The sequence below is a fragment of the Lithobates pipiens genome, unplaced genomic scaffold, assembly GCF_037356315.1.
Source record: "Lithobates pipiens isolate NorthernLeopardFrog02 unplaced genomic scaffold, aLitPip1_a1.2 Scaffold_18, whole genome shotgun sequence".
In the NCBI taxonomy this organism is placed as follows: domain Eukaryota; kingdom Metazoa; phylum Chordata; class Amphibia; order Anura; family Ranidae; genus Lithobates; species Lithobates pipiens.
In genome coordinates, this window is record NW_027507758.1 from 579,515,429 (window position 1) to 579,543,239 (window position 27,811).

The window sequence follows — 27,811 nt, forward strand, 5'->3', positions numbered from 1 at the left end:
AATTATAGCACACAATGAAGAAATAGATAGAAGATTATATACAGTATCTCACAAAAATGAGTACACCCCTCATTTTTGTAAATATTTTATCTTTTCATGTGACAACACTAAAGAAATGACACTTTGCTACAATGTAAAGTAGTGAGTGTACAGCTTGTATAACAGTGTCAAATTGCTGTCCCCTCAAAAATAACTCACACAGCCATTCATGTCTAAACCGCTGGCAACAAAAGTGAGTACACCCCTAAGTGAAAATGGCCAAATTAGCCATTTCCCCTCCCCGATGTCATGTGACTTGTTAGTGTTACAGGGTCTCAGGTGTAAATGGGGAGCAGGTATGATAAATTTGGCATTTTCACTCTCATACTGGTCACTGGAAGTTCAAGATGGCACCTCAGGGCAAAACTCAGAATCTGAAAAAAAATAAAAATAAAAGAATTATTGCTCTACATAAAGATGGCCTAGGCTATAAGAAGATTGCCAAGGTCCTGAAACTGAGCTGCAGCACGGCAGCCAAGACCATACAGCGGTTTAACAGGACAGGTGCCATTCAGAACAGGCCTTGTCATGGTCAACCAAAGTTGAGTGCACGTGCTCAGCATCATATCCAGAGGTTGTCTTTGGGAAATCGACATGAGTGCTGCCAGCATTGCTGCAGAGACTGAAGGGGTGGGGAGTCAGTCTAAGTGTTCAGACCATATGCCGCACACTGCATCAAATTGGTCTTCATGGCTGTCGTCCCAGAAGGAAGCCTCTTCTAAAGATGATACACAAGAAAACCTGCAGTTTTCCGAAGACAAGCAGACTAAGGACATAGATTACTGGAACCACGTCCTGTGGTCTGATGAGACCAAAATGAACGTATTTGGTTCAGATGGTGTAAAGCGTGTGTGATGGCACCCAGGTGAGGAGTACAAAGACAAGTGTGTCTTGCCTACAGTCAAGCATGGTGGTGGGCGTGTCATGGTCTGGGGCTGCACAAGTGATGCCGGCACTGGGGGAGCTACAGTTCATTGAGGGAACCATGAATACCAACATGTACTGCAACATACTGAAGCAGAGCATGAGCCCCTCCCTTCAGAGACTAGGCAGCAGGGCAGTATTCCAAAATAAAAAACAACCCCAAACACATCTCCAAGCTGACCACTGCCTTGCTAAAGAAGCTGAGGGTAAAGGAGATGGACTGGCCAAGCATGTCTCTAGGGTTTAGGTCTATTAAGCATCCTCAAAACGGAAGGTGGAAGAGTACAAGGTTTTTAACATGCACCAACTCTGTGATGTCATCATGGAGGAGTGGAAGAGGACTCCAGTGGCAACCTGTGAAACTCTGGTGAACTCCATGTCCAAGAGGGTTAAGGCAGTGATGGAAAATAATGGTGGCCACACAAAATTTACACTTTGGGCCCAGTTTGGACATTTTCACTTAGGGGTGTACTCACTTTTGTTGCCAGTGGTTTAGCCATTAATGGCTGTGTGTTGAGTTATTTTGAGGGGGACAACAAATTTACTTATTTTTTTAAAACTGGTGCCTTTAAGATGCCAGTAATCCAGAAGTGATGTCATGACATTGCTTCCGGGTTACTAGATCAGCGACTAACAAAGCATCAGCTTTGTTCGGGTCTTTGGCCAACCAGCAGACGTGTCGCCTGGTGGCTCGGGTTTCCCGGGTGAGCGGTGGAAGGTCCCCTCCTGCTGCTTGTAATGACAGCTGAGCAGCATCGGTTGTTATTACAAGCTGGCCGAGAGTCCGCTCTAAACAGTATGGCATCACCACGGTACAACCCCTTGAAGCAATATCAGTAAGTTTGGTGACCGATACTTCATAAAAAGTGAAAAACTGGTGTGTGTATTACTTTTTTTCCATACAAAACACTCAACCATACACACCCGTCTGTCCCAGAGGAGCTTACACTCCAATATCTTGCCATAGTCACACACCATTATTATGCATATACTGCTGACATATACCCTAGTGCTGTACAGAGAGCCAGTCATATCAGTGTCTGCCAAAGAGGATCTTACACTCAATTGCCCCCATTCTACACAAGCACAAAATAAATACACGCATATATATATATATATATATATATATATATATATATATATATATATATATATATATATATATATATATATATATATATATATATATTTTTTTTTTTATTCATAATCTAAATTCATCCACATATTTGGAAGTTTATATATACACAATATATTTTTTCTTCTCAAAAGTGCTGCTCTTTCTACAAAGACATAATAAAATTGGCCACACTAGTAGAATTTTGTAAGAACGTTTTATTAAAATTGTTTGTAGTGTAAAAATCACATTCATTTTCGACCATAGTAACCAGAATCGAAAATGTTCCCTAAACAAACAATTCTATTTGGGTAATGTTTTCATTCAAGAAATTTTAATTTAATCCAAATCTGAAAGCTAAAAGCAAATACAATTTTGAAATACTTCCAAACAGGTGTCAAGTCATCGAATATACAGAGGATTTTCATACGGAAATATACCGGTATATGGCCAGGGTTACAGTTACAAAGACACGTTACATACAGGGGAGATCTCACCTCTTTCCTCATAGCGGAAGGGCAGTTGGGTGTAGCCCTGGACAGGAAGGATGGGAAGTAGGTGTGCAATGTGTTCTCTGGTGTACCTCCGAACGCCAAAACCTTTAGCCTGGGGTACAGGTCTCGCAGCTGTTCCTGCTGACTATAAATTGACTGGATTAATTTGATGTTAATCTGTCCTAATTCACAAAAAAAAACTACGATGAATAGTAAACCTTGAACATCCGTCAAACCTTCAAATATCTTATTTCAAATGAGCATTGCTTCTTCCGTTAAACATTTTAATAAAGTGGTAGCAAGTGAATTTTACCTACAGTATGTTTACTACCGCTTTAAAAAAAAAAAAAAAAACACACACACACACATCACTGTATTAGCCCCTACTTCTACTTTAAAGGCTGTTTAACAATTAAGCTTAAACCTGCTCCCACCCCCATCCTAAGCCCTATACCAGTGATGGCGAACCTTGGCACCCCAGATGTTTTGGAACTACATTTCCCATGATGCTCAACTACACTGCAGAGTGCATGAGCATCATGGGAAATGTAGTTCAAAAACATCTGGGGTGCCAAGGTTCGCCATCACTGCCCTATACTAAATATCCAGTATAGCAGGGATCTCTAAACTATGGCCCTCCAGCTGTTACATAACAGGTCCCATGAGGCATTTTAAAACACTGATATTCACAGCCATGACTAGGCATGATGGGAATTGTAGTTCCTGAACATAGTTTGGATACCTCTGCTGTAGAGCATGGGTGTTCAACCTGTGAGCCTCCAGCTATTCTGGAACTACAGGTCCCATTATGTCCCTGCCTTTGGAAGGCACGTTTGTAACCGTCTGCGGTTTTCAATGCCTCATGGGACTTGTAGTTCTGCAACAGCTAGAGTGCAACAGGTTAACCACCCATGCTGTAGAGGAAAAGTGTATACTTACCTAGTCTAAGGGCACTCCTGTCCGATCACATTCTCTCTCCAGCACCAGCATCAGGTAGGAGGAAAAGCAGCGGCAACAGCTGCGGAACTTGGGCAGTGACGTCACTCACAGATTTAATATGGGGCATCCGTTGACTGGTGTCCCTCCTCTCTCCTGAAGCCAGGAGTAGGGACCCAGATCACGTGACCAGATCAAATCGCCCTTAGATTAGGAAAGTATACACATCTTTCCTCTACAGCAGGGGTGCCCAACCTTTTGAAGAGCGAAGGCCACTTAAGCGACTTGGTGCCCAGTCGTGGGCCACAATGAATGGAGCAGGTTAGCTGCACTTTACCATAGACTTATATTATATCTTGCAGATGTATTGCACTTTCTGAAAGCGCACCAAACCCGCAGGTAATAACAGAAGTCTGTGACTCGGTGCAGGTAAGCCGCAGGTGCACCTGGGGATCAGTTTGAAAACAGCCTGGTAACCACTGCAGAACAGATATACCCAAATATACACTTTCAGTAAAAAAACAAACAAAAAAAAAAAAAAAATTACCTTTAATAACAGTCTTCCATTCAGGTATTGCAGGCTGTTACTGTCCCAGGCAGAGCGCATTTGGTATCACTCCATCTGTGACAGGAGCTGGCTCTATACAGGCAGCATTGGCTTATGCGGCTCTTCTCCACAGCCGCTTGCTTCCTCTACTGTCAGCTTCATTCGCAACACTGATTGCTCTGGGATGGCAACCTGAGATTTGTGCTTGTCATCCCAGAATAGGAGGTCGCGGGCCACATTAGAGAGCTCCGCGGGGCATATGTGAACCCATGGCCACTGGTTGGGCACCCCTGCTCTACAGGTTAGGGCAGTGATGGCGAACCTTGGCGCCTCAGATGTTTTGGAACTACATTTCAAATGATGCTCACCTACAATGCAGTGAGTGCATGAGCATCATAGGAAATTTAGTTCCAAAACATCAGGGGTGCCAAAGATAGCCATCACTGGTATAGGGCTTAGTACAGGGGTGGGAACAGGATTAGCCTGAATTTTCTTTTAAAAGAGGAAGTAAACCCAGATGGGTTTTACTTCCTCTTTTGCTCCCCGCAAGGCCTGCAAATTAAAAGCATAATGGGCTAGTATGCATCGCAGGCCGTGTCCATCTTTGCCCCTCATCCTTCCGGGGCCACGGACTCCGGCTTTGTGACTGGCTGGAGTCGCATTACGCCAATCCTGCGCATGGGAGCATTCAATCACGGCACAGGCTGGAGAAGAAACGGAACGATGGCTTTCTTCACAGCGCATGCGCCAATGATTATATGGGCGCACAAGTGAAATATCTCCTAAACAGCACACATTTAGGAGATATTTGCACTACCTATATTTAAGCCTGATTCTAGGCTTACTTCTAGATAAGACAAACAAAAGGGTTTACAACCACTTTAACTTTGTAATGCATTCTGGAAGGTTTCTGCAACTAATGCATGTCCTGGCAATCACCCATACACAAAAGCCTACAAAACAAAGCTGCTGTCTGTATGCCACTACCTGAAGGCCAATATATTTTTGCATTAAACAATTTCAACTACTTGCCTTAATTACACTAACAAATTGAATCCAAACTCCAACTGACACTGCAGTTACACAAGCTGTTACAACATTTGATTTTGTTTTTTTAGGATAAAGGCTACATGAATAAATAAATCCTGATAAGCACTTTTGTCAGTGGTAAATGGCTTGTCTCAACCCTGTAGCTGCTACATCTGCAGGACAGCTTGTTCTGTTGAAAAACAACTTACTGAGTGGATCACCACACGAAAAGCAAGAAAGCCTAAAAAAAAAAAATCAATGCAGCCATCACATCTAAGAATTGTTTAGCTGCAAAATAAAAAATATTTGCTTTTGGGTTTAATACAGCTTTAAGTCTTTCTCCAGTTTCGATGGCTGGTGTGGATGCCGAGCTAGTTTGGTTTACAATACATAATGTCTCCTACCCAACCACTGTTTGGTTTTGCAGCACAGTAATATATGAAAAGTTCGTTTTTATTGGCAGCTTGTTTCTGGCACCAAACACTTGCCTAAAAAACTTGCACCAACACAGCTAATCATGCAAGAGAAGGTCAGTAAGACTGCCTAGGGAGAAAACGCACACCCCAAAAGAGCACTCACAGCAGAGGTGGTGGAAGCAACCTAGCTCTACCTGTGCTCCACACTTTTATGCAATCACTAATCATGGGATGGTGAGGAGACATGTCGCTGTTAATCCTACAATAGATCAGATGCCATTGTTATACCAAAAACTCCAACTGTCACTTTTGGTGGCTTTGCAGCACCAATCATTGGAGCTTTGTGCCAGAAACCTGATTTGTGGGCGTTCCTATTGGATAGATCAAGCAGAACTGTTGCTCACACCTCTAGTGACAGTGCATCTGTGGGCACACCTTTCAGGCACGCGGACTGTGTTCTGCCAAAAAACGCCAACTCACCAAAATCTCCAGTTAGGTCATTTCCGGTGACTCTCCAGCAGCAATAATTAGAGATTGAAGAGTTGCCTGTTTTCATAGAACAATTGCAGCGTATACACTATACACCATATGAGTGTACATTGTTAGTCTGCTCGATACTAACCAACACCACTGCCGCCTTCAAGGCGGTGGTGACTTTTTCCCTCCTTACCCGGTGTTCTCTAAAAACAGGCAACTCGTCGTGTTCCATAGTGTATACGCTGCCGCTGTTCTGTGAAAACAGGCAACTCATCGAAATCTCCAATTATTGCTGCTGGAGAGTCACCGGAAGTGACCTGGTTGGAGATTTTGGCGAGTTTGCATTTTTTTGGGCAGAACACAGTCAGCGTGCCTGAAAGGTGCACCCACGGATGCGCTGTCACTGGAGGTGTGAGCAACAGTTCTGCTTGAGCTATCCAATAGGAACGCCGACAAATCTGGTTTCTGGCAAGGAAGGAACTGAAAAGGATAGTAACAGCCAAGATAAATAAGCAACTTCCAGCACAAAATCGCATATATCTCAAGATATAAGCATTTCTACTTAAATAAAAAACTGTTAAAATTACTTTGTTCATAAGTCTTTTTAATTCTAAAAATTTCAGATAGACTTTAAAATCATATTTCAGCAGGTAAAACCCCACTGCATGCATTACAACAATCAGCTGTGACAGGAAGGTTTGGGAGACTGCTAAAAGTGAGTGTACCTCTAGGTGGCTACACTTGTCTGTAGCAGTTTAGGTTTAACCCGTTTATGCCCCAGTAACCCACATGTGGTGGCAAAAATCTTGACTTTAACACCAGCATGCTACACATACGCGTTGCTGAAAGAAGAAGAAGAAGAAAAAAAAAAAACACAACAACAACAACCACAACAACACACACACGTAGCCAGCAGGATTGATTTCCGAACGCGTGATTGCTGATCCTCCCCCAGGCTTTAAGAACTGTTAAAGGGAGCACGAGGATGGGCAGAAAGGGGTTAAGAGAAATGCAATAATAAAAAATAAAAAAATTAGAGAGTTCTTAATTGTCACACATAAAATTACACACACACAAACATCAGCCCCCCCCCCCCCCCCGGAAAGCATTGGTAAAGCTGTTGACAGCGTGCTGTGTGATAAAAACAAAAGCAATATGAACAGTGTACCTGGCAGTCAGTGAATTATTTGGCATGAAAGCAAAGTCCAGAAGAGGGAAGAAATCCTTAGGGCCGATCATGCCAAAACCTTTGGTCAGGTTAGAATGCATCCTGCAAAATAAAAGATGGTATCATTTCATAGGCTGCCAGAGATTACATTAGAGAAACAGCTTCAGAATTTGTTAACTAGGCGTTCCCAAACTCCAAATCTGCCTGCACACTTCATGAGAAGTTACCCACTGGATTTTATCACTTCAGAACATCTCTTTCTTCAATAACTACACTAAATAAGTGTAAAAAAAAAAAAAAAAAAAAAGAAAGGGATAGTTTTAATAGACAATATGTGCTGGTGGAAGATCAGACCACACAGATTCACTGATCCTCAAAAAAAATAAGTATTTGCTAAATGTTAGCATTCAAGCCTGCAGAGCATTGCAACCATGAACAGCGAGATGCAGGTGCAATGTACAGGCACCTGGTTAGGGATAGGCCTTCTGTTAAGGTACTGGAGGAAATAATAAACAAAGGACTACAAGTGTGAAAATATAGCTGAAAAAGCAGCAGCTAATAGACTCCGCGCCACTTATGCAAATGAAAAAGAAAATTAAACTAATAATCAGTGAATCAAACAAAAAGTAAAGTGAAATACTAATAGCTGCTCCCTAAAAAACAAGAGAAAAAACTTGTCATGCTGAAAATAAAATAATGATAGGGGCGCTGAAAAAATATAAATGTCAATTACAAATGTGAAAATTAATAATCATAAAACACGGGGCGTTTTATGATTATTAATTTTCACATTTGTAATTGACATTTATATTTTTTTAGCGCCCCTATCATTATTTTATTTTCAAAAGGACTACAAGTGTAGTGACATCACTGCCCTGCTGCCGACGTAATTTGCAGAGACAGTAGCAGTCGCAGATTTCTGTGTATGGATGTCATGATAATGTGACCGTCACACACAGAGCATGAACAACCTTCAAATCAACGGTTTTGCTAAAAAGTAAAGGGAAATTTCAACCAGTAGAAAGGCCAGCTTTTTGATTTCTGGTGAAACGGAAGGGAAATCACTCTGGTTGATAGTAAAAACCCAACAGGGGTTCTAATCCTTCCCTATTCAGTATGAAAGGTGTTAAGCTGTTTGCCTGGGAAAATATATATATTATATAATTTTTTTTTTCTCATATCTATGGACCAGTGCCATTTGCCAACATACTGGTGGAAGCCACTTCCCAAAATCGACAGTGCCCATCTTGCACACCCCACAAGACTCACAGTAATAGGCGGTCCAGATAGGATATGGCGTAGGGTGACAGAGACTTGATCCCCAGCACTGGCAGCATCAGACCGAGCCACACTGAAAAACAGATCTACGTGTAAAACAAAAAGGCACAACCAGTAACCTGCATTGTCCCACTCACAACAAACCTCTTACCTTTCAGCCCCTCTGTCAGGTCCACATATCCTGTCTGACCCACAACCCACATAATTGTAAGGCACTTTGCAGGCTTGTTTTGTTGGGCACGAAGCATATCCAGGTACTGGGGGAGAAAGAAAGGATTCATCAGAATTTCTGATAAAAGCTGCTGTGGGTTAGTCCAGGTCTTAGTGTCAATACACAGTAGGCTCCACTATGCAAAAATACCTACAAACCTTAGATACCAGTGCAGGTATGAAAGGACATTTTTTGAATCCCCTCACAATTAAGAAAACAGTATCCCCATCTATAACTTTTTGGAATGAGGTTGCTATACCTCTTAAAGTGGTTGTAATCCCTTACAAGCCACTTTGACCTACAGGTAAGCATAGATTAAGGCTTACCTGTAGGTCCAAGAAATATCTCCTAAACCTACACGGTTTAGGAGATATTTGCCAAAAGACAGCTGCGTGCAGGTGCACTGAGCGTGCCGCTGTCAACGGCAATATGCCGCGAGTGGCGGCTCCTGTGCGCATGCGCGGGAGTGACGTCATTGTGGCTTCGTCGAATGACAGCGGCGGAACAGCGAGACCCACCAAGAAGATGGATGCTCTGTACACAAGGGGACAGCGGTGACTTCGCTGGCTCCTGTGTCAGGTAAGTGACACATAATGGACTACTATGTGATGCATAGTAGTCCATTATGCTTTACCTTTGCAGGGAATCAAAGAGGAAGTAAACTCGTCAGGGTTTACCTTCTCTTTAAAGCTGAACCATGATTACACTCCCAGTATGTCCTTAGTATTCTGGGATGAATGACAAAGGGAGTCATTGAAAACAGAAAACTAATGGGGGGAGGAGGAGGAGGAGGAGGAGGAGGAGGAGGAGGAGGAGGAGGAGGAGGAGGAGGAGGAGGAGGAGGAGGAGGAGGAGGAGGAGGAGGAGGAGGAGGAGGAGGAGGAGGAGGAGGAGGAGGAGGAGGAGGAGGAGGAGGAGGAGGAGGAGGAGGAGGAGGAGGAGGAGGAGGAGGAGGAGGAGGAGGAGGAGGAGGAGGAGGAGGAGGAGGAGGAGGAGGAGGAGGAGGAGGAGGAGGAGGAGGAGGAGGAGGAGGAGGAGGAGGAGGAGGAGGAGGAGGAGGAGGAGGAGGAGGAGGAGGAGGAGGAGGAGGAGGAGGAGGAGGAGGAGGAGGAGGAGGAGGAGGAGGAGGAGGAGGAGGAGGAGGAGGAGGAGGAGGAGGAGGAGGAGGAGGAGGAGGAGGAGGAGGAGGAGGAGGAGGAGGAGGAGGAGGAGGAGGAGGAGGAGGAGGAGGAGGAGGAGGAGGAGGAGGAGGAGGAGGAGGAGGAGGAGGAGGAGGAGGAGGAGGAGGAGGAGGAGGAGGAGGAGGAGGAGGAGGAGAAGGAGAAGGAGAAGGAGTACTGCTGGGGGCAGCCCTGAATTGAAGCTGTGCATACAGTAAAATCTGCATTTTATGAAGAGGAAAAATATAGCCCAAAGTCAGCCTTTAACCACTTGCTTACAGGGCACTTAAACACCTTCCTGCCCAGACCAATTTTCAGCTTTCGGTGCTCTCACAATTTGAATGACAATTACTCAGTCATGCAACACTGTACCCAAATGAATTTTTTGTCCTTTTTTTCCCACAAATAGGAGCTTTCTTTTGGTGGTATTTGATCACCTCTGGGTTTTTTATTTTTTGCGCTATAAATGAAAAAAGACCGAAATTTTTTTAAAAAAACGCATATTTCTTTGTTTCTGTGACAGAATTATGCAAATTATTAATTTTTCTTCATACATTTTGGTCACAATTTATACTGCTACATGTCTTTGGTAAAAATAACCCAAATGAGTGGATATTATTTGGTCTTTGTGAAAGTTAGAGAGTCTACAAGCTGTGGTGCGAATCGCACAAAATTGATCACATCTGATGTACTGGTGGCCTATCTCGCTTCTTGTGACCCGAACAAGCCAGGAAAGTACAAATACCCCCCAAATGACCCCTTTTTGGAAAGCAGACATTCCAAGGTATTTAGTAAGAGGTATAGTGAGCTTTTTGATGTTGTCATTTTTTTCCCACAATTCTTTGCAAAATTAAGATTTTTCATTTTTTTTTTTTCTCCACAAAATTGTCATTGTAATAGGTTATTTCTCTCACGTGGCATGTGTATACCACAAATGACACCCCCCAAAAAATTCTGCTACTCCTCCTGAGTATTACAATACCACATGTGTGGGACTTTTTCACAGCCTGGCCACATAGAGAGGCCCAACATGCAGGTAGCGCCATCATGTGTTCTAGGAACATAAGTTACACATCTAACTTGTTGACTATTTATTACACTTTTGAAGCACCAGGACAATGACACGTGACACTGATGACAGATGGCACTGATACGTGGCAATAATGACAGGTGGCACTGATGACAGATGGCACTAATATGTGGCACTGATGACAGATGGCACTAATATGTGGCACTGATGACAGATGGCACTAATATGTGGCACTGATGACGCGTGGCACTTATACGTGGCACTGATGACAGATGGCACTAATACATGGCACCGATGACGCGTGACACTGATGACAGATGGCACTGATAAGTGGCATTGATGACACGTGACACTGACAACAGATGGCACGTGACACTGACAGGTGGCACTGATGACAAATGGCACTGATACGTGGCACTGATGACAAATGGCACTGATACGTGGCACTGATGACAAATGGCACTGATACGTGGCACTGATACGTGGCACTGGGGGCAGGTGGCACTGGGGGCAGGTGGCACTGGGGGCAGGTGGCACTGGGGGCAGGTGGCACTGGGGGCAGGTGGCACTGGGGGCAGGTGGCACTGGGGTGGATGGCACTAGGGGCAGGTAGCACTGGGGTGGATGGCACTAGGGGCAGGTAGCACTGGGGTGGATGGCACTAGGGGCAGGTAGCACTGGGGTGGATGGCACTAGGGGCAGGTAGCACTGGGGTGGATGGCACTAGGGGCAGGTAGCACTGGGGTGGATGGCACTGGGGGCAGGTAGCACTGGGGTGGATGGCACTGGGGGCAGGTAGCACTGGGGTGGATGGCACTGGGGGCAGGTAGCACTGGGGTGGATGGCACTGGGGGCAGGTAGCACTGGGGTGGATGGCACTGGGGGCAGGTAGCACTGGGGTGGATGGCACTGGGGCAGATGGCACTGCTGGGGGCGGATGGCACTTTTTATTTCATTTTTTAAATTTATTTTTTTTCCACAATCAGAACGGCTGCCGCTGCAGCCGTTCATCTCTCCCCTCTCGCACTGTCTGTGCGAGGAAGGAGAACGGCGCTGCGAGATGATCTCATATGTTTACATATGAGATCATCTCCCATTGGACACGCCGATCACGCTGTAAACGGCCGCTGTGATTGGCCGTTTACAGCGATCTGTGTTTGCCTGTCCCCGGGGGACACGGCGAACACAGAACTTCCGCGGCGCGCATTGCGGAAGTAAACATCAGGCCGTCCAGGGACGACCGCCCGAACGAACGCGCCTGCTCTACGGCCGTCATTCGGCTATAGGGCGGGCGCGAGGAGGTTAAAGAAGAAGTCAGGCCAAAAACATCAACATAAATATAAATAAGCCATTTAGGGTTGTCCCGATACCACGTGAAGACTGAGTACAAGTACTGATACTCGCTGATATGGATACTTTTTAATAAAAATGCCATAAATTTATCCCCCATTGTGTAGACGCTATAACTTTTGTGCAAACCAATCAATATACGCTTGTTGCGATTTTTACCAAAAATATATAAGAATAAATATCGGTCTAAACTGAGGAAGAAATGTGTTTATATATATTTTTGGGGATATTATAGCAAAAAGTAAAAAAATAAAAATGTTGCTCCCGCCCACCAATCACCCCTGACTGTCCCCCCCCCCGTCATCCTCCAATGTTTGCTCAGAGGTTTTTCAAATGCAATTTTTTGGGGGGAAAAAATAAAAACTTTGCTGGAGTTTTAATGAACAAAAACACAATACAAGACCCAATCGTTTGGTAAATTATAAAAGATTTTACACCAAGTAGATGAAAACCTATAATGTCATGCTAAAAATTGTGTATGCCTGTGAAACAGTGCCAAACTACAGTAGCTACAAATCTCCATGGTGACTCTTTAAAAGCCTTTACAAGTTAACAGTTTAGAAGCTACACGGGAGGTCTGGTAATACTAAAGCCTGCTGTCAACTGATGTTGCAGAACTGGTTGAGGCTCTGCGGAGATCACGGAAGTTTCAGGATCAGCCCAGATGCCGACTGGTCGCTAGCTCAGCCTCAGTGTGCTGCTGACAGCCTGAGTGAAATCCCCCTACCAATAGCCTGCCACGCCAGTGAGTCACCAATCATAAGCATAGTTGAAAGTGACCTCATATCCTGCTGGTGGTGGACACGGCACGCTTCATGATGTACTGGATATCTGGTTCACCAAAATTGTTAATTAACATAGCAATGAGGGAGTCTACAGAAGGATAGACATTATCCCTAGAATGATGGCCCAGGAGACACCTATCCCCTCCAGGAAAGGTCAGTAACCACTGTCTTAGGTCACACACGCTGAAGCACAAAGCTCCCTCAAAGCTAAAATAAAAAAGCTTTGTATTTCATAGGATACGTTATTCAGGACAGTACTGGATATTTACCTTCTTAAGATCTAGGGTCACAGCCTTGGGTTTGTCGAGCAGTACAGCCTGGATGCAAATCCGATAACCATGAACACAGTCTCCTGCCGAGATAAGTACAGAATGTCATGTTGGCGGAGATATTTCCCTGCATAGAGTTCTATTATACAACAGTGGGCAGCACAGAGAAACCTTAGTAATGACAAGTGACGGTATCCAATAGAAGGGAGCTTATTTACACTAAGGCCAAAAGCTTTTGGATACCTGAACACCCCTCCAGCTTTATGTCAAAAACCCTCAGACAGGTAGAGTCATTACCCCAGTGCTCGACAAAACCCGGTCGCATTGGCGACTAGAATCAGCGACCTTGCGCCTGGGGCAGCATAGCTGGGGGTATCCCGTCTTTACAACAGTAAAGTTAGCCCAATTTTTTTTTTTTATATTGTGAAAGATAATGTTACGCCGAATAAATCGATACCCAACATGTCACACTTCAAAATTGCGCCCGCTCATGGAATAGCGACAAACTTTTACCCTTTAAAATCTCCATAGGCGACGTTTAAAAAATTCTTCAGGTTGCACGTTTTGAGTTACAGAGGAGGTCTGGGGCTAGAATTATTGCTCTTACTCTACCGATCGCAGCGATACCTCACATGTGTGGTTTGAACACCGCTTTCATATATGCGTTCGCTTCTGCACGCAAGCTTGGCAAGACAGGGCGCATTTAAAACAATTTTTTTTTCTTATTTTAACTTTTATTTTTATTTTTTTCACTGTTCTTTTAAAAAAAAAAAAAAATGTGTGTCACTTTTATTCCTATTACAAGGAATGTAAAAATCCCTTGTAATAGAAAAAAGCATGACAGGTCCTCTTTTATATACGAGATCTGGGGTCAGAGAGACCTCACATCTCATATTTACACTAAAATGCAATTTAAAAATGTCCCTCTAAGAGCTATGGGCAATGACTTGGAGACAGGTGGGGGGCTGGGGGCTATCTTCCCCTCACTCGTCTCCATGTCAGGCCAGGGACAGGTCCAGATCGCCGTCACGGACCTGGCTCCTAACTTTTTTAGCTGGCTCCTAGATTCCAAGCAAATTTGTCAACCCCTGCATTACCCAATCTGGAAAACGCACTACAGCGCGCGCGCGCACACACACACACACATATATATATATGAGCTGCACAATTGTCAAGAATCGTTATGTGATCTTGACTAAAGTATTTCACAATTCTTTTTATGCAAAGAATTTTCTCTGCTCTTCTGAAGCCACATCCATCAAAAGAAAGGAAAAAACAAAAAAAAAAAAAAAACAGGCAGTCTGCCAAGAATCAAAACATTCTATATCAATTGAACTTAAAGTGGTAGTATGGTCATTTTTTTAACTTTTACCTACAGGAAAGCCTATAATAAGGCTTACCTGTAGGTAAAAAAAATATCTCCTAAACCTGTACGGTTTAGGAGATATTCCCCTCGGTATGCGCCGCTGACTGCAGCGGCGCATGCGCACAAGGGGGTTCTCTCCGTGAAAATCCGGCAGCGCTCGTGCGGCCGGACTGAAATCTCCCGCGCGCATGCGCGGGAGTGACGATATCGCGGCTCCGGCCACTCACAGCGCCGGAGCCGCGATACCCGGAAGAGACGCTGAGGGAGCATGTCGGCTCCCTCGGCGTGGATCGGGCCAGATGTCGGGGCCTCATTCTAAGGTAAGTATTTCATAATGAGCTAGTATGCGGTGCATACTAGCTCATTATGCCTTTTGCTTTGCAGGTTTAAAAAAAAAAAAAAAAAAAAAAAAAAAAACATTGCGGGTTTACTACCGCTTTAAGTATAACATTGTAACAATTTGTCAATGGACTAGCCTGCCTGCGCAAGTGAAAAAAGTTTAACCACTTAAAACACTAAACCTTTTTCTGACATTTGCTGGTTTCAAGTTAAAATAATTTTTATTGCAAGAAAATGACTTTGAACCCCCCAAAACACACACACACACACTATATATTTTTAGTAGACACCCTGGAGAAATATTTTATATCTCACTGTATTTGCGCAGTTGTCTTTCAAGTGCTATTTGTTTGGAAAAAAAAATGACTAATGGAAAATAAAAAAGTCTAAGGTCTATTTCACATGGGGCGGATCAGTGCCCCGTGGTCATCTGCTTGCTCAGCGGGGATCGCTCCATTGATCCCCGCTGAGCAGGAAGATGACAGGTTTGTCTCTGCACACTGCGCAGGGACGGACCTGTCAGAGCGCCGCTCTCCCCTATGGGGGGGATCGGATGAAGACGGACCGTAGAGTCTCCAATCCGATGACGGATGGAAAAGTAGGTTTGTCCTCCGTCACACTTTTTCGGATCGGAGCGGGTCAGATCTCAGCAGACATGTCACCGCTGACATCCGACGCTCCGTAGACCTCTATGGAGCATCCGTTCAGGTCCGCCTGAAAAACTGACAGGCGGACAAACGGATCGGTAGTGTGAAAGAGCCTTAACCAGTAAAGTTAGCCCCTTTTTTTGTATAATTGAAAGATTTTATGTTGCGAGAATCATGATCTTTTTATTCTAAGATAAAAAAAAAATCTATACACACACACACACACACACACACACACACACACACACACACACAGCAGCCATAATTAAAAAAATAAACCTAAACTTAGAGAAATCTAAGAGCACCACTACACTGAACAAAATAAAACTGGGGGTAAAGAATGGCTAGAATCTGCTCTAATACCATTACCTAAAAGGGGATTAAATGAAAATGCTACCCAACTAGCATCTACAAGAGGGAACATCATACCACAAAAATCGGTGGACCTGCCCACGGGCCTTAAGAATTTGGATGAGAAAATAAAAAAATGTCATCTACCCTCTCACCTAAATGGACCTCAGTAAATTTCCCATTCAAGGCTCAACCAAACGGTCCCTCAAAGGACATACCCATGTGCGCTAGAAAAGGGACCTCCAAACATACTAAACAAAGGGACAGTTTATTATCCCTCTAGGGACTGGACTGTGGCCAGTAGTAGAAAATGTCCTGGCGCTCGTGAGAGGAATAGTGGCTCCATCGCTGGTGCCCGCGAGAGAAATAGCAGCCCATTGAGAGAAGAATTATTCCACATTGTTTATGTCAGTAGGAGGAATGGTGCCCCCAAGGGCCAGATAAATGCAAGCAAAAGGCTGTATCTGGCCCCCAGGCTGTAATTTGGAGTCCACTGCTCTAAAAGAATGAATTCCTTTATTTTCTTGACAGCTATAAAAGCCAAAGCCAGTTCATAGAAACATCCCCCAATTCATCTGAACTGGTAAAATCTAGGTTTTCAAAAGGAGAAATTAAAAATATCTGCTATGTTTAGAATGGAAGCCTGGCATTTCTGGATCGCAAAAACCATAGGAGAAAACAGACATTCCACCCTGTGGAATAAAACATCATCCACCACTTTAAACAGTACCCAGTCCCCCTCTTAAATCCAGACAAAAACTCACCCTCTAAACTCCATATACCTTTGGTACATCCAACCATTCTATATTCCCCATTCATTCAGTGAAGCAATTACCATCATTAAGGAATTCTTATAGACAGGCAACAGTAAATAAATGATGTAAGGTCTGACGTTGGCAGTATCTGATACACAACTCTCATTACACCAGGCAGGCAACTAACCACATACGACTATCACCTGCCAACTCCAACCACGAGATACATAGAGGGGATACTTTCACCTTTCATAAAATAAATGCACATCTTTATGAAAGTAAAAAAAGAAAAAATGGCAAACAGCATTTTATTTTTACACTAAAATGCATTGCACCTGCAATCAGCAGATCGGGGGTGCATTGGCAGGCTCCTGCAGACAGGCAGCTACTGAATGGAAGGAAGATCAATGAACTTTGAGAGTGCTCATCAACATTCTATTAAGAGATTACTGGTTTTATTGCAACACTGTTAACAAGCCTTCACACCACACACACACACACACACACACACACACACACACACACTCTTAGTCATCCTTGGGCAGTACACCTTTGGGCCATCATTACCTGTGGGTTTCTCCAACTCCTCCAGCATTGATCGTATACAATTATCCACCAGTAGACCCAAAACGGAGGGGGCTTTAGAAAGCACTGATCTGATGGCGGTCTTAAGCTCCTTGCTCACCAGACAGTATGGGTAATCTGAGAGAAAAGAGCAGATTACATTCAAGTATGCTGAAGAGAATTCCTGAGCATTTCAATTGTGAAACTAAAATGGACAAATCATTTGTTTAGGGGTTCCGGAGGTACAGTTTGATTTCCTCGCTGTATATTATCAAGCTAAAACTCAAGCAAGAGGATATTTATCCAATTCCAATCTAACTTGGTGAAAAAAAATAAAATAATATGAAGGTTGTTTGATGTATCGACTTGGGTACAATCAGCCTTCCAATGAATGCTTCGACTTTCGGCTGTTCTATGCTGAACCAGCTGAGATTCGAACCATCTATGGCCAGCTTAATTACCCGTTCACATTGGAGTGGTGTGTTTTTTGTGTTGTGCTTTTCACTAAAAGTACACTGCCATTATACTCTGTTAGAACACACATTTTATTAAAGTGCATCAAAAAAAAATATCATGCAAAACTTTGATAAGCCATCATGAAAACATGCATTCTAATAAAGTTTAATGGCAGGGCACCTAAAAGTGCATGTAAAATGCAAAGTGGAAAAATTGCACCACAAAGATGTGAACCCAGCCTAAAGTATTGCGCATGAAATGTGTGTCATCCTTATTTTCTTTGAAGTGGAAGAAAATCCTAACTATGAACTATTCAAACAAACAAAAAAAAAAAAAAAAAACACCTTTCCCTTCCATCTTCCTCCTATCTATCCTGCCTAACCTGTATAAAACAAACCAAAAAAAAAAAAAAGTGGCGTGTGTACTTTCAATCTGCTCTGGTCACATGGTCCTGCAGCTCTGCTTAAAGTGGAAGTAAACTCCCCTATCGTTTTCAGCCAAGGAAGCTGCCATCTTTGCCTCTGTTTAATCTTCAACTGCTATGGTGCTGCACATGTGATTCGTTATGACACCAGCCATTGGATGGTTTGATAGTTTGGCTGAGAGCACAGCCAATGTGCAGTTAGCAATCCCGGCATGCCTTTTTTTTTTTTTAACTGTTTAAATCGATGGGTTTACTTCCACTTTAAGTGCTCAACAGCTGTGAATTCTGGGAGTTGTGACATCACCCATAGGCTCCTTTAGGCCAGCTGCTGCTGCTCCTCCTCCTCCTCCTCCTCTCCTCCCCTGCAGCTGTTCACCAAGACAGGGGTGACAGAGCTGTGAAATCGTGTGATTGGGCTGGAGAAAATTAAATAAACATTTAAATCACACAAACACCTTTTTTTCAACAGGTTAAGATAAGAGGGGAAGAGAACATTGTTAAGAATAGTTCTAGTTAGGTACTTCCGCTTAAAAATTTTGTGATTATTTTTTTGCTCCCATCCCCCATCTCAGTGTTGTGCATCTCCTTCAATCTCCGACATCCACTGACTCCAGCGTTACCTGCATATCATTGCTTTGGACCATCTTCATAACAATAGACAATGCCGATTTAGCCTTGACCAGGATTGTACAGGCACAGCCCTTTGTTGTCACTATCAGACACACAGTCAATGAGGTGCGGTCAACGCCAGAGCGAGTGCAGGTAGACAGAAAAGTGGTTGAAATAGCGAATAGAACAGTAGCATTGCAATAAAGAATTGAAAAAAGGCGAAAGCAGTATTCCGCAGAAAAAGCAATATGTGGCAATAGATTATGTAAACCATTGCTTTAGCAAACGGAATGTCATCCAGTTACAGCCTATACTGTGTTACTGTCCAACTGCACCAACAGGCCACTCACCATGTGACTGCTGCAGAGGCAAGGGGTCATTCTTCACAGTCTGCAGTTTAAAATTCAGGTAGCTTGCCAAGTCCATAACCCAGATATGGGGATTCTCTGGAAACATACTCTGACTCTTTTCCATCTCCCGATTAAATTCACCAAGGTCCAGCTACAAGACAGCCAAGAAGGTAAATGATTACTATGTAGAACAAACCATACATGAGGAACACAACATACCGTATATACTCGAGTATAAGCCGAGATTTTCAGCCTCTTTTTTGAGGCTGAAAGTGCCCTCCTCGGCTTATACTCGAGTCATCGCCGTCTGCCTGCCCGATCAGCGTGTCGAGCAGACAGACGGCGGCCATTCTACTATTCAAAAGCCGCGCCTCCGTCTGTGATAGGCGGAACACTCAATTTCCCAGCAGTCAGTGGTCCGCCTATCACGGACATCCGCTCATCCTCATACTACGGACGAGGATGAGAGGATGTCCGTGATAGGCGGAACACAGACTGCTGGGAAATTGAGTGTTCCGCCTATCACAGACGGAGGCGCGGCTTTTGAACAGTGGAATGGACGCCGAGGCGCCGACGAAGAGCGGCGATCCTGGCATGGCAGAAGGACGGAGGCTCGGCTCGGGACGGGACGGAGGCTCGGGACACAGGTAGGCTGGACACACAAGGCTGGACGGACACACACACACACACACACACACACACAGGCATGGACGGACACACACACACACACACACACACACACAGGCATGGACGGACACACACACACAGGCATGGACGGACACACACACACACACACACACACACACACACAGGCATGGACGGACACACACACACAGACACACACACACACACACAGGCATGGACGGACACACACACACACACACACACAGGCATGGACGGACACACACACACACACACACACACAGGCATGGACGGACACACACACACACACACAGGCATGGACGGACACACACACACACACAGGCATGGACGGACACACACACACACACACACACACAGGCATGGACGGACACACACACAGGCATGGACGGACACACACACACACACACACAGGGATGGACGGACACACACACACACAGGGATGGACGGACACACACAGGGATGGACGGACACACACAGGGATGGACGGACACACACAGGGATGGACGGACACACACACACAGGGATGGACGGACGGACACACACACACAGGGATGGACGGACGGACACACACACACAGGGATGGACGGACGGACACACACACACAGGGATGGACGGACGGACACACACAGGAATGGACGGACGGACACACACAGGGATGGACGGACGGACACACACAGGGATGGACGGACGGACACACACAGGGATGGACGGACGGACACACACAGGGATGGACGGACGGACACACACAGGGATGGACGGACAGGCATGTCTCACCCTTGGCTTATACACGAGTCTAAGTCTCCAAGTTTTTTTGGGGTAAATTGGGGGCCTCGGCTTATATTCGGGTCGGCCTATACTCAAGTATATACGGTAACTAAAAAGCTGAAGTTTAATCTGCTTACATTTTGCTTTCCCTGGTCTCACCCGTCAATCAACATACTAATAAAATGATGAAATAAAACCCTTTTATTTTCATTACATTCATTTCCATTTTAGACCCAGTAACATCAACACTGGGTAGCTGAACTATGTAATGCAGGATCATGGCTGTGATATTTTAACCATTTGCCACCCAGGCCAATTCTGACCTCTCTCCTACAAATCATCATTTTTTGCTAGTAATTACATAGAACCACAAAACTAGAACACATACATACACACACACACAGTTGCAACTTTTTATCTCACACACACACAGGCATGGACGGACACACACACACACACAGGCATGGACGGACACACACACACACACACACACACACACACACACAGGCATGGACGGACACACACACAGGCATGGACGGACACACACACAGGCATGGACGGACACACACACACACACACACACAGGGATGGACGGACACACACACACACAGGGATGGACGGACACACACAGGGATGGACGGACGGACACACACACACAGGGATGGACGGACGGACGGACACACACAGGGATGGACGGACGGACACACACAGGGATGGACGGACGGACACACACAGGGATGGACGGACGGACACACACAGGGATGGACGGACGGACACACACACACACAGGGATGGACGGACGGACACACACACACAGGGATGGACGGACGGACACACACACACACACACACAGGGACGGACGGACACACACACACAGGGACGGACGGACACACACACACAGGGACGGACGGACACACACACACACACAGGGACGGACGGACACACACACACACACAGGGACGGACGGACACACACACACACACACAGGGACGGACGGACACACACACACACACAGGGATGGACGGACACACACACACACACAGGCATGGACGGACACACACACACACACACACACACAGGCATGGACGGACACACACACACACACACACAGGCATGGACGGACACACACACACACACACACACAGGCATGGACGGACACACACACACACACACACAGGCATGGACGGACACACACACACACACACAGGCATGGACGGACACACACACACACACAGGCATGGACGGACACACACACACACACACACACACACACACACACACAGGCATGGACGGACACACACACACACACAGGCATGGACGGACACACACACACAGGCATGGACGGACACACACACAGGCATGGACGGACACACACACACACACACACAGGCATGGACGGACACACACACACAGGCATGGACGGACACACACACAGGCATGGACGGACACACACACACACACACACACAGGCATGGACGGACACACACACACACACACACACAGGCATGGACGGACACACACACACACAGGCATGGACGGACACACACACACACACACACACAGGCATGGACGGACACACACACACAGGCATGGACGGACACACACACACACACACACACACACACACACAGGCATGGACGGACACACACACACAGGCATGGACGGACACACACACACACACACACACACACACACACAGGCATGGACGGACACACACACACACAGGCATGGACGGACACACACACACACAGGCATGGACGGACACACACACACACACAGGCATGGACGGACACACACACACACACACACGGACGGACGGACACACACACACGGACGGACACACACACACACACACACAGGGATGGACGGACACACACAGGGATGGACGGACGGACACACACACACAGGGATGGACGGACACACACACAGGGATGGACGGACACACACACAGGGATGGACGGACACACACACACACAGGGATGGACGGACGGACACACACACACACACACACACACACACACACACACACACAGGGATGGACGGACACACACACACACACACACACAGGGATGGACGGACACACACACACAGGGATGGACGGACACACACACACACACACACAGGGATGGACGGACACACACACAGGGATGGACGGACACACACACACACACACACACACAGGGATAGACGGACACACACACACACACACACACACAGGGATAGACGGACACACACACACACACACACACACGGATGGACGGACACACACACACACACACACACACACACACACAGGGATGGACGGACACACACACACACACACACACAGGGATGGACGGACACACACACACACACACACAGGGACGGACGGACACACACACACACACAGGGATGGACGGACACACACACACACACACACAGGGATGGACGGACACACACACACACACACAGGGATGGACGGACACACACACACACACAGGGATGGACGGACACACACACACACACACACACAGGGATGGACGGACACACACACACACACACAGGGATGGACGGACACACACACACACAGGGATGGACGGACACACACACACACAGGGATGGACGGACACACACACACACACACAGGGATGGACGGACACACACACACAGGGATGGACGGACACACACACACACACACAGGGATGGACGGACACACACACACAGGGATGGACGGACACACACACACACACAGGGATGGACGGACACACACAGGGATGGACGGACACACACACACAGGGATGGACGGACACACACACACACACACACAGGGATGGACGGACCCACACACACACACACACAGGGATGGACGGACACACACACACACACACACACAGGGATAGACGGACACACACACACACACACACAGGGATAGACGGACACACACACACACACACACACACAGGGATGGACGGACACACACACACACACAGGGATGGACGGACACACACACACACACAGGGATGGACGGACACACACACACACACAGGGATGGACGGACACACACACACACACACAGGGATGGACGGACACACACACACACAGGGATGGACGGACACACACACACACAGGGATGGACGGACACACAGACACACAGGGATGGACGGACACACACACACACAGGGATGGACGGACACACACACACACACACACACAGGGATGGACGGACACACACACAGGGATGGACGGACACACACACACACACACACACACACAGGGATGGACGGACACACACACACACACACAGGGATGGACGGACACACACACACACACACAGGGATGGACGGACACACACACACACACAGGGATGGACGGACACACACACACACACAGGGATGGACGGACACACACACACACACAGGGATGGACGGACACACACACACACACACACACAGGGATGGACGGACACACACACACACACACACAGGGATGGACGGACACACACACACACAGGGATGGACGGACACACACACACACACACAGGGATGGACGGACACACACACACACACACACAGGGATGGACGGACACACACACACACACACAGGGATGGACGGACACACACAGGGATGGACGGACACACACAGGGATGGACGGACACACACAGGGATGGACGGACACACACAGGGATGGACGGACAGGCATGTCTCACCCTTGGCTTATACACGAGTCTAAGTCTCCAAGTTTTTTTGGGGTAAATTGGGGGCCTCGGCTTATATTCGGGTCGGCCTATACTCAAGTATATACGGTAACTAAAAAGCTGAAGTTTAATCTGCTTACATTTTGCTTTCCCTGGTCTCACCCGTCAATCAACATACTAATAAAATGATGAAATAAAACCCTTTTATTTTCATTACATTCATTTCCATTTTAGACCCAGTAACATCAACACTGGGTAGCTGAACTATGTAATGCAGGATCATGGCTGTGATATTTTAACCATTTGCCACCCAGGCCAATTCTGACCTCTCTCCTACAAATCATCATTTTTTGCTAGTAATTACATAGAACCACAAAACTAGAACACATACATACACACACACACAGTTGCAACTTTTTATCTCACACGGTATTTGCACAGCAATTTTTCAAACTTTGGGGAAAGAAGCCCAATGTTTTTTCATATTGTGAAAAGTTACACTGAGTAAATAGATATCCAACATGTCACGCATCAAAATTGCACACGCTCGTGGAATGGCGCCAAAGTTCGGTACTTCAAAATCCCCATAGGGGACGCTTGAATTTTTTATTTTTTTTAATGGTTACATGTTTTGAGTTACAGAGGAGGTCTAGGGAGAAAATTATTGCTCTCGCTCCACCGTTCGTGTCGATACCTCAACATGTATGGTTTGAACACAGTTTTCATATGTGGGCGGGACTTGCGTATGCATTCGCTTCTGCGTGCGAGCACATGGGGACAGGGGCGCTTAAAAAAAAAAAAATTATTATTGATAATTATACTTTTATTTTGACGCCTTTTTGAAAAAAAAAAAAAAATATATATATATATATATATATATATATATATATATATATATATATATATATATATATATATATATATATATATATATATATATATATATATATATATATATATATATATATATATATATATATTTTGATCACTTTTATTCCTATTACAAGGAATGTAAACCTATCTTATAGTGAGATATGGGGTCAATAAGACGCCACATCTCACTACTAGGCTGGGAAGCCTGAAATAAAAAAAATAATAAAAAAGCGGCGCCTTTTTTTGAATGCAGAGGCCAGGCATGACGTCATAACATTGTGCCCAGCCTCCGACAATCAGACTCCGGCAACCATCTGGTCCGCTGGAAATCTCTATGATTAACATCCAGGCCCGGCGGATCCTCTGTCCGACTCACCACTTTGATCGGTAGAAGCACCGGAGGGAGGCGGGAGGCCGTAAGAACGATCAAGCGGCGGAACCGCCCCTATGATCATTCTTATGGTGTAAGGAATCCCCGGCTAAAAACATCAATGTCTGATGTCTAACTACAGGCAACATTCAGCTATACCCACTCAAAGTCCGTCACGTTATGTCATGTCATATGACGTTGGGCGGGCATGAGACGGTCAAAGAAGCTACAGTGAGGGAATTAAGTATATGTCCCCTGCTGATTTTGTACATTTGCCCACTGACAAAGAAATGATAAGTATATAATTGTAATGGTAGGTTGATTTTAAACAGCGATTTCCATTTTAAAGGGGAGTTACACCCAAAAATGGAACTTCCACCTCTCCGGTTCCTCCCCCTTTCCATTGTCACATTGGCCATCTAATGTAGGTATTTTGCTCCCACTTCCGGGCATAGATTCCCGAGCCACCCACAGGTATCTACGCCACTTCCGGCGCCATCTCTGTCCACCCTGCCCCCCCCCCATCTTCTGGGAGACACACAGGTCCCAGAAGCCAGCTGCCACGATTCATGCATGCGAAGTAGGGAACCAGGAAGTGAAGCCGCAAGGCTTTACTTTCCGATTCCCTTACCAAAGATGGTGGTGGCAGCACCCGGCAGCCAAGGGATAGATCAGGTTTGGGTGCCGACATCGCGGGTGCCCTGGACAGGCAAGTGTCCTTATTTTAAAAGCAGCTGCAGTATTTGTATAATTAATCGGCGGACCTCCGCTTTAATAAGTGAAATATTTGACCCGCAAAACATGACTTAGTTACTTGGTGGCAAAACCCTTGTTGGCAATCAGAGGTCAGGACGTTTCTTGTAGTTGGCCACCAGATTTGCACACATTTCAGCAGGGATTTTGTCCCACTCCTCTTTGCAGATCCTCTCCAAGTCATTAAGGTTTTGAAGCTGACATTTGGCAACTTGAACCTTCAGCTCCCTCCACGTGTTTTCAATGGGATTAAGGTCTGGAGACTGGCTAGGCCACTCCAGGACATTAATGTGCTTCTTCTTGAGCCACTCCTTTGTTGCCTTGGCCGTGTGTTTTGGGTTATTGTCATGCTGGAATACCCATCCACGACCCATTTTCAATGTACTGGCTGAGGGAAGGAGGCTCTCACCCAAGATTTGACGGTACATGTCCCTGTCCTTTGATGCAGTAAATTTGTCCTGTCCCCTTAGAAAAACATCCCCAAAGCATATTGCTTCCATCTCCATGTTTGACAGTGGGGATGGTTTTCTTGGAATCATAGGCAGCATTCTTCCTCCTCCAAACACAGTGAGTTGAGGCCAAAGAGCTTGACTTTGGTCTCATCTGACCACAACACTTATCCAGTTCTCCTATGAATCATTCAAATGTTCATTAGCAAACTTCAGATGGGCCTGTACATGTGCTTTCATGAGCAGGGGGACCTTGCGGGCGCTGTAGGATTTCAGTCCTTCAATCACGGCGTAGTGTGTTACCAATTATTTTCTTGGTGACCATGGTCCCAGCTGCCTTGAGATCATTGCCAAGATTCTCCTGTGTAGTTCTGGGCCGATTCCTCACCGTTTTCATGATCATTGAAACTCCACGAGGTTAGATCTTGCATGGAGCCCCAGACCAAGGGAGATTGACAGTTATTTTGTGTTTCTTCCATTTGCAAATAATCGCACAAACTTGTCACCCTCTCACCAAGCTGCTTGGCGAAGGGCTTGTATTCCCATTCCATCATTGTGTAGGTCTACAATCTTGTCCCCGACATCTTTGGATAGATCTTTGGTCTTGACCATGGTGGAGAGATTGGAATCCAATTGATTGCTTTTGTGGATAGGCATCTCTTATAACGGTAACAAGCTGAGATTAGGAGCACTCCCTTTAAAGGGAGTGTTCCTAATCTCAGCTTGTTGCCTGTATAGAAGACACCTGGGAGCCAGAAATCTTGCTGATTGATAGGGGATCAAATCCTTATTTCACTCATTAAGATGCAAAACAATTTAGAACTTTTTTGAAATGTGTTTTTCTGGATTTTTTTTGTTATTCTGTCTCTCACTGTTAAAAATAAACCTACCATTAAAATTAAAGACTGATCATTTTTTTCAGTGGGCAAACATACAAAATCAGCAGGGGATCATATACTTTTTTCCCGCCTCACTGTATAAACAGCTTACTGAAAACATCACAGCTATCTGCCTCAGTAGACATCCAGAACCCTAATCCAAACAGCGGGCCAACTCTTGGGTTATGCAAATTCCCAAACGTCTTAAGGGGTGGATGTCAGTCTGGAGGAGTAGCATCCCATTTGCATACAGACCACAGTCTTCGGTATCCCTGGGCACAACCATCCTTCCAGAAAG

At 45.7% G+C, this 27,811-nt stretch overlaps 1 protein-coding gene across 1 annotated transcript in view; it reads right to left on the minus strand.

Moving 5' to 3' along the window:
* Positions 1–27,811, minus strand: part of TMEM214 (transmembrane protein 214) — a 54,550-nt gene that overhangs the window by 20,809 nt on the left and 5,930 nt on the right. The window contains exons 3-9 of the mRNA XM_077489100.1: positions 19,089–19,239; positions 17,253–17,387; positions 13,228–13,310; positions 8,574–8,679; positions 8,414–8,495; positions 7,145–7,246; positions 2,575–2,716 (exon numbers count right to left, since the gene is read on the minus strand). Coding sequence (XP_077345226.1) covers positions 2,575–2,716; positions 7,145–7,246; positions 8,414–8,495; positions 8,574–8,679; positions 13,228–13,310; positions 17,253–17,387; positions 19,089–19,239 — 801 coding nt within the window. The remainder of the gene's footprint in view (positions 1–2,574; positions 2,717–7,144; positions 7,247–8,413; positions 8,496–8,573; positions 8,680–13,227; positions 13,311–17,252; positions 17,388–19,088; positions 19,240–27,811) is intronic.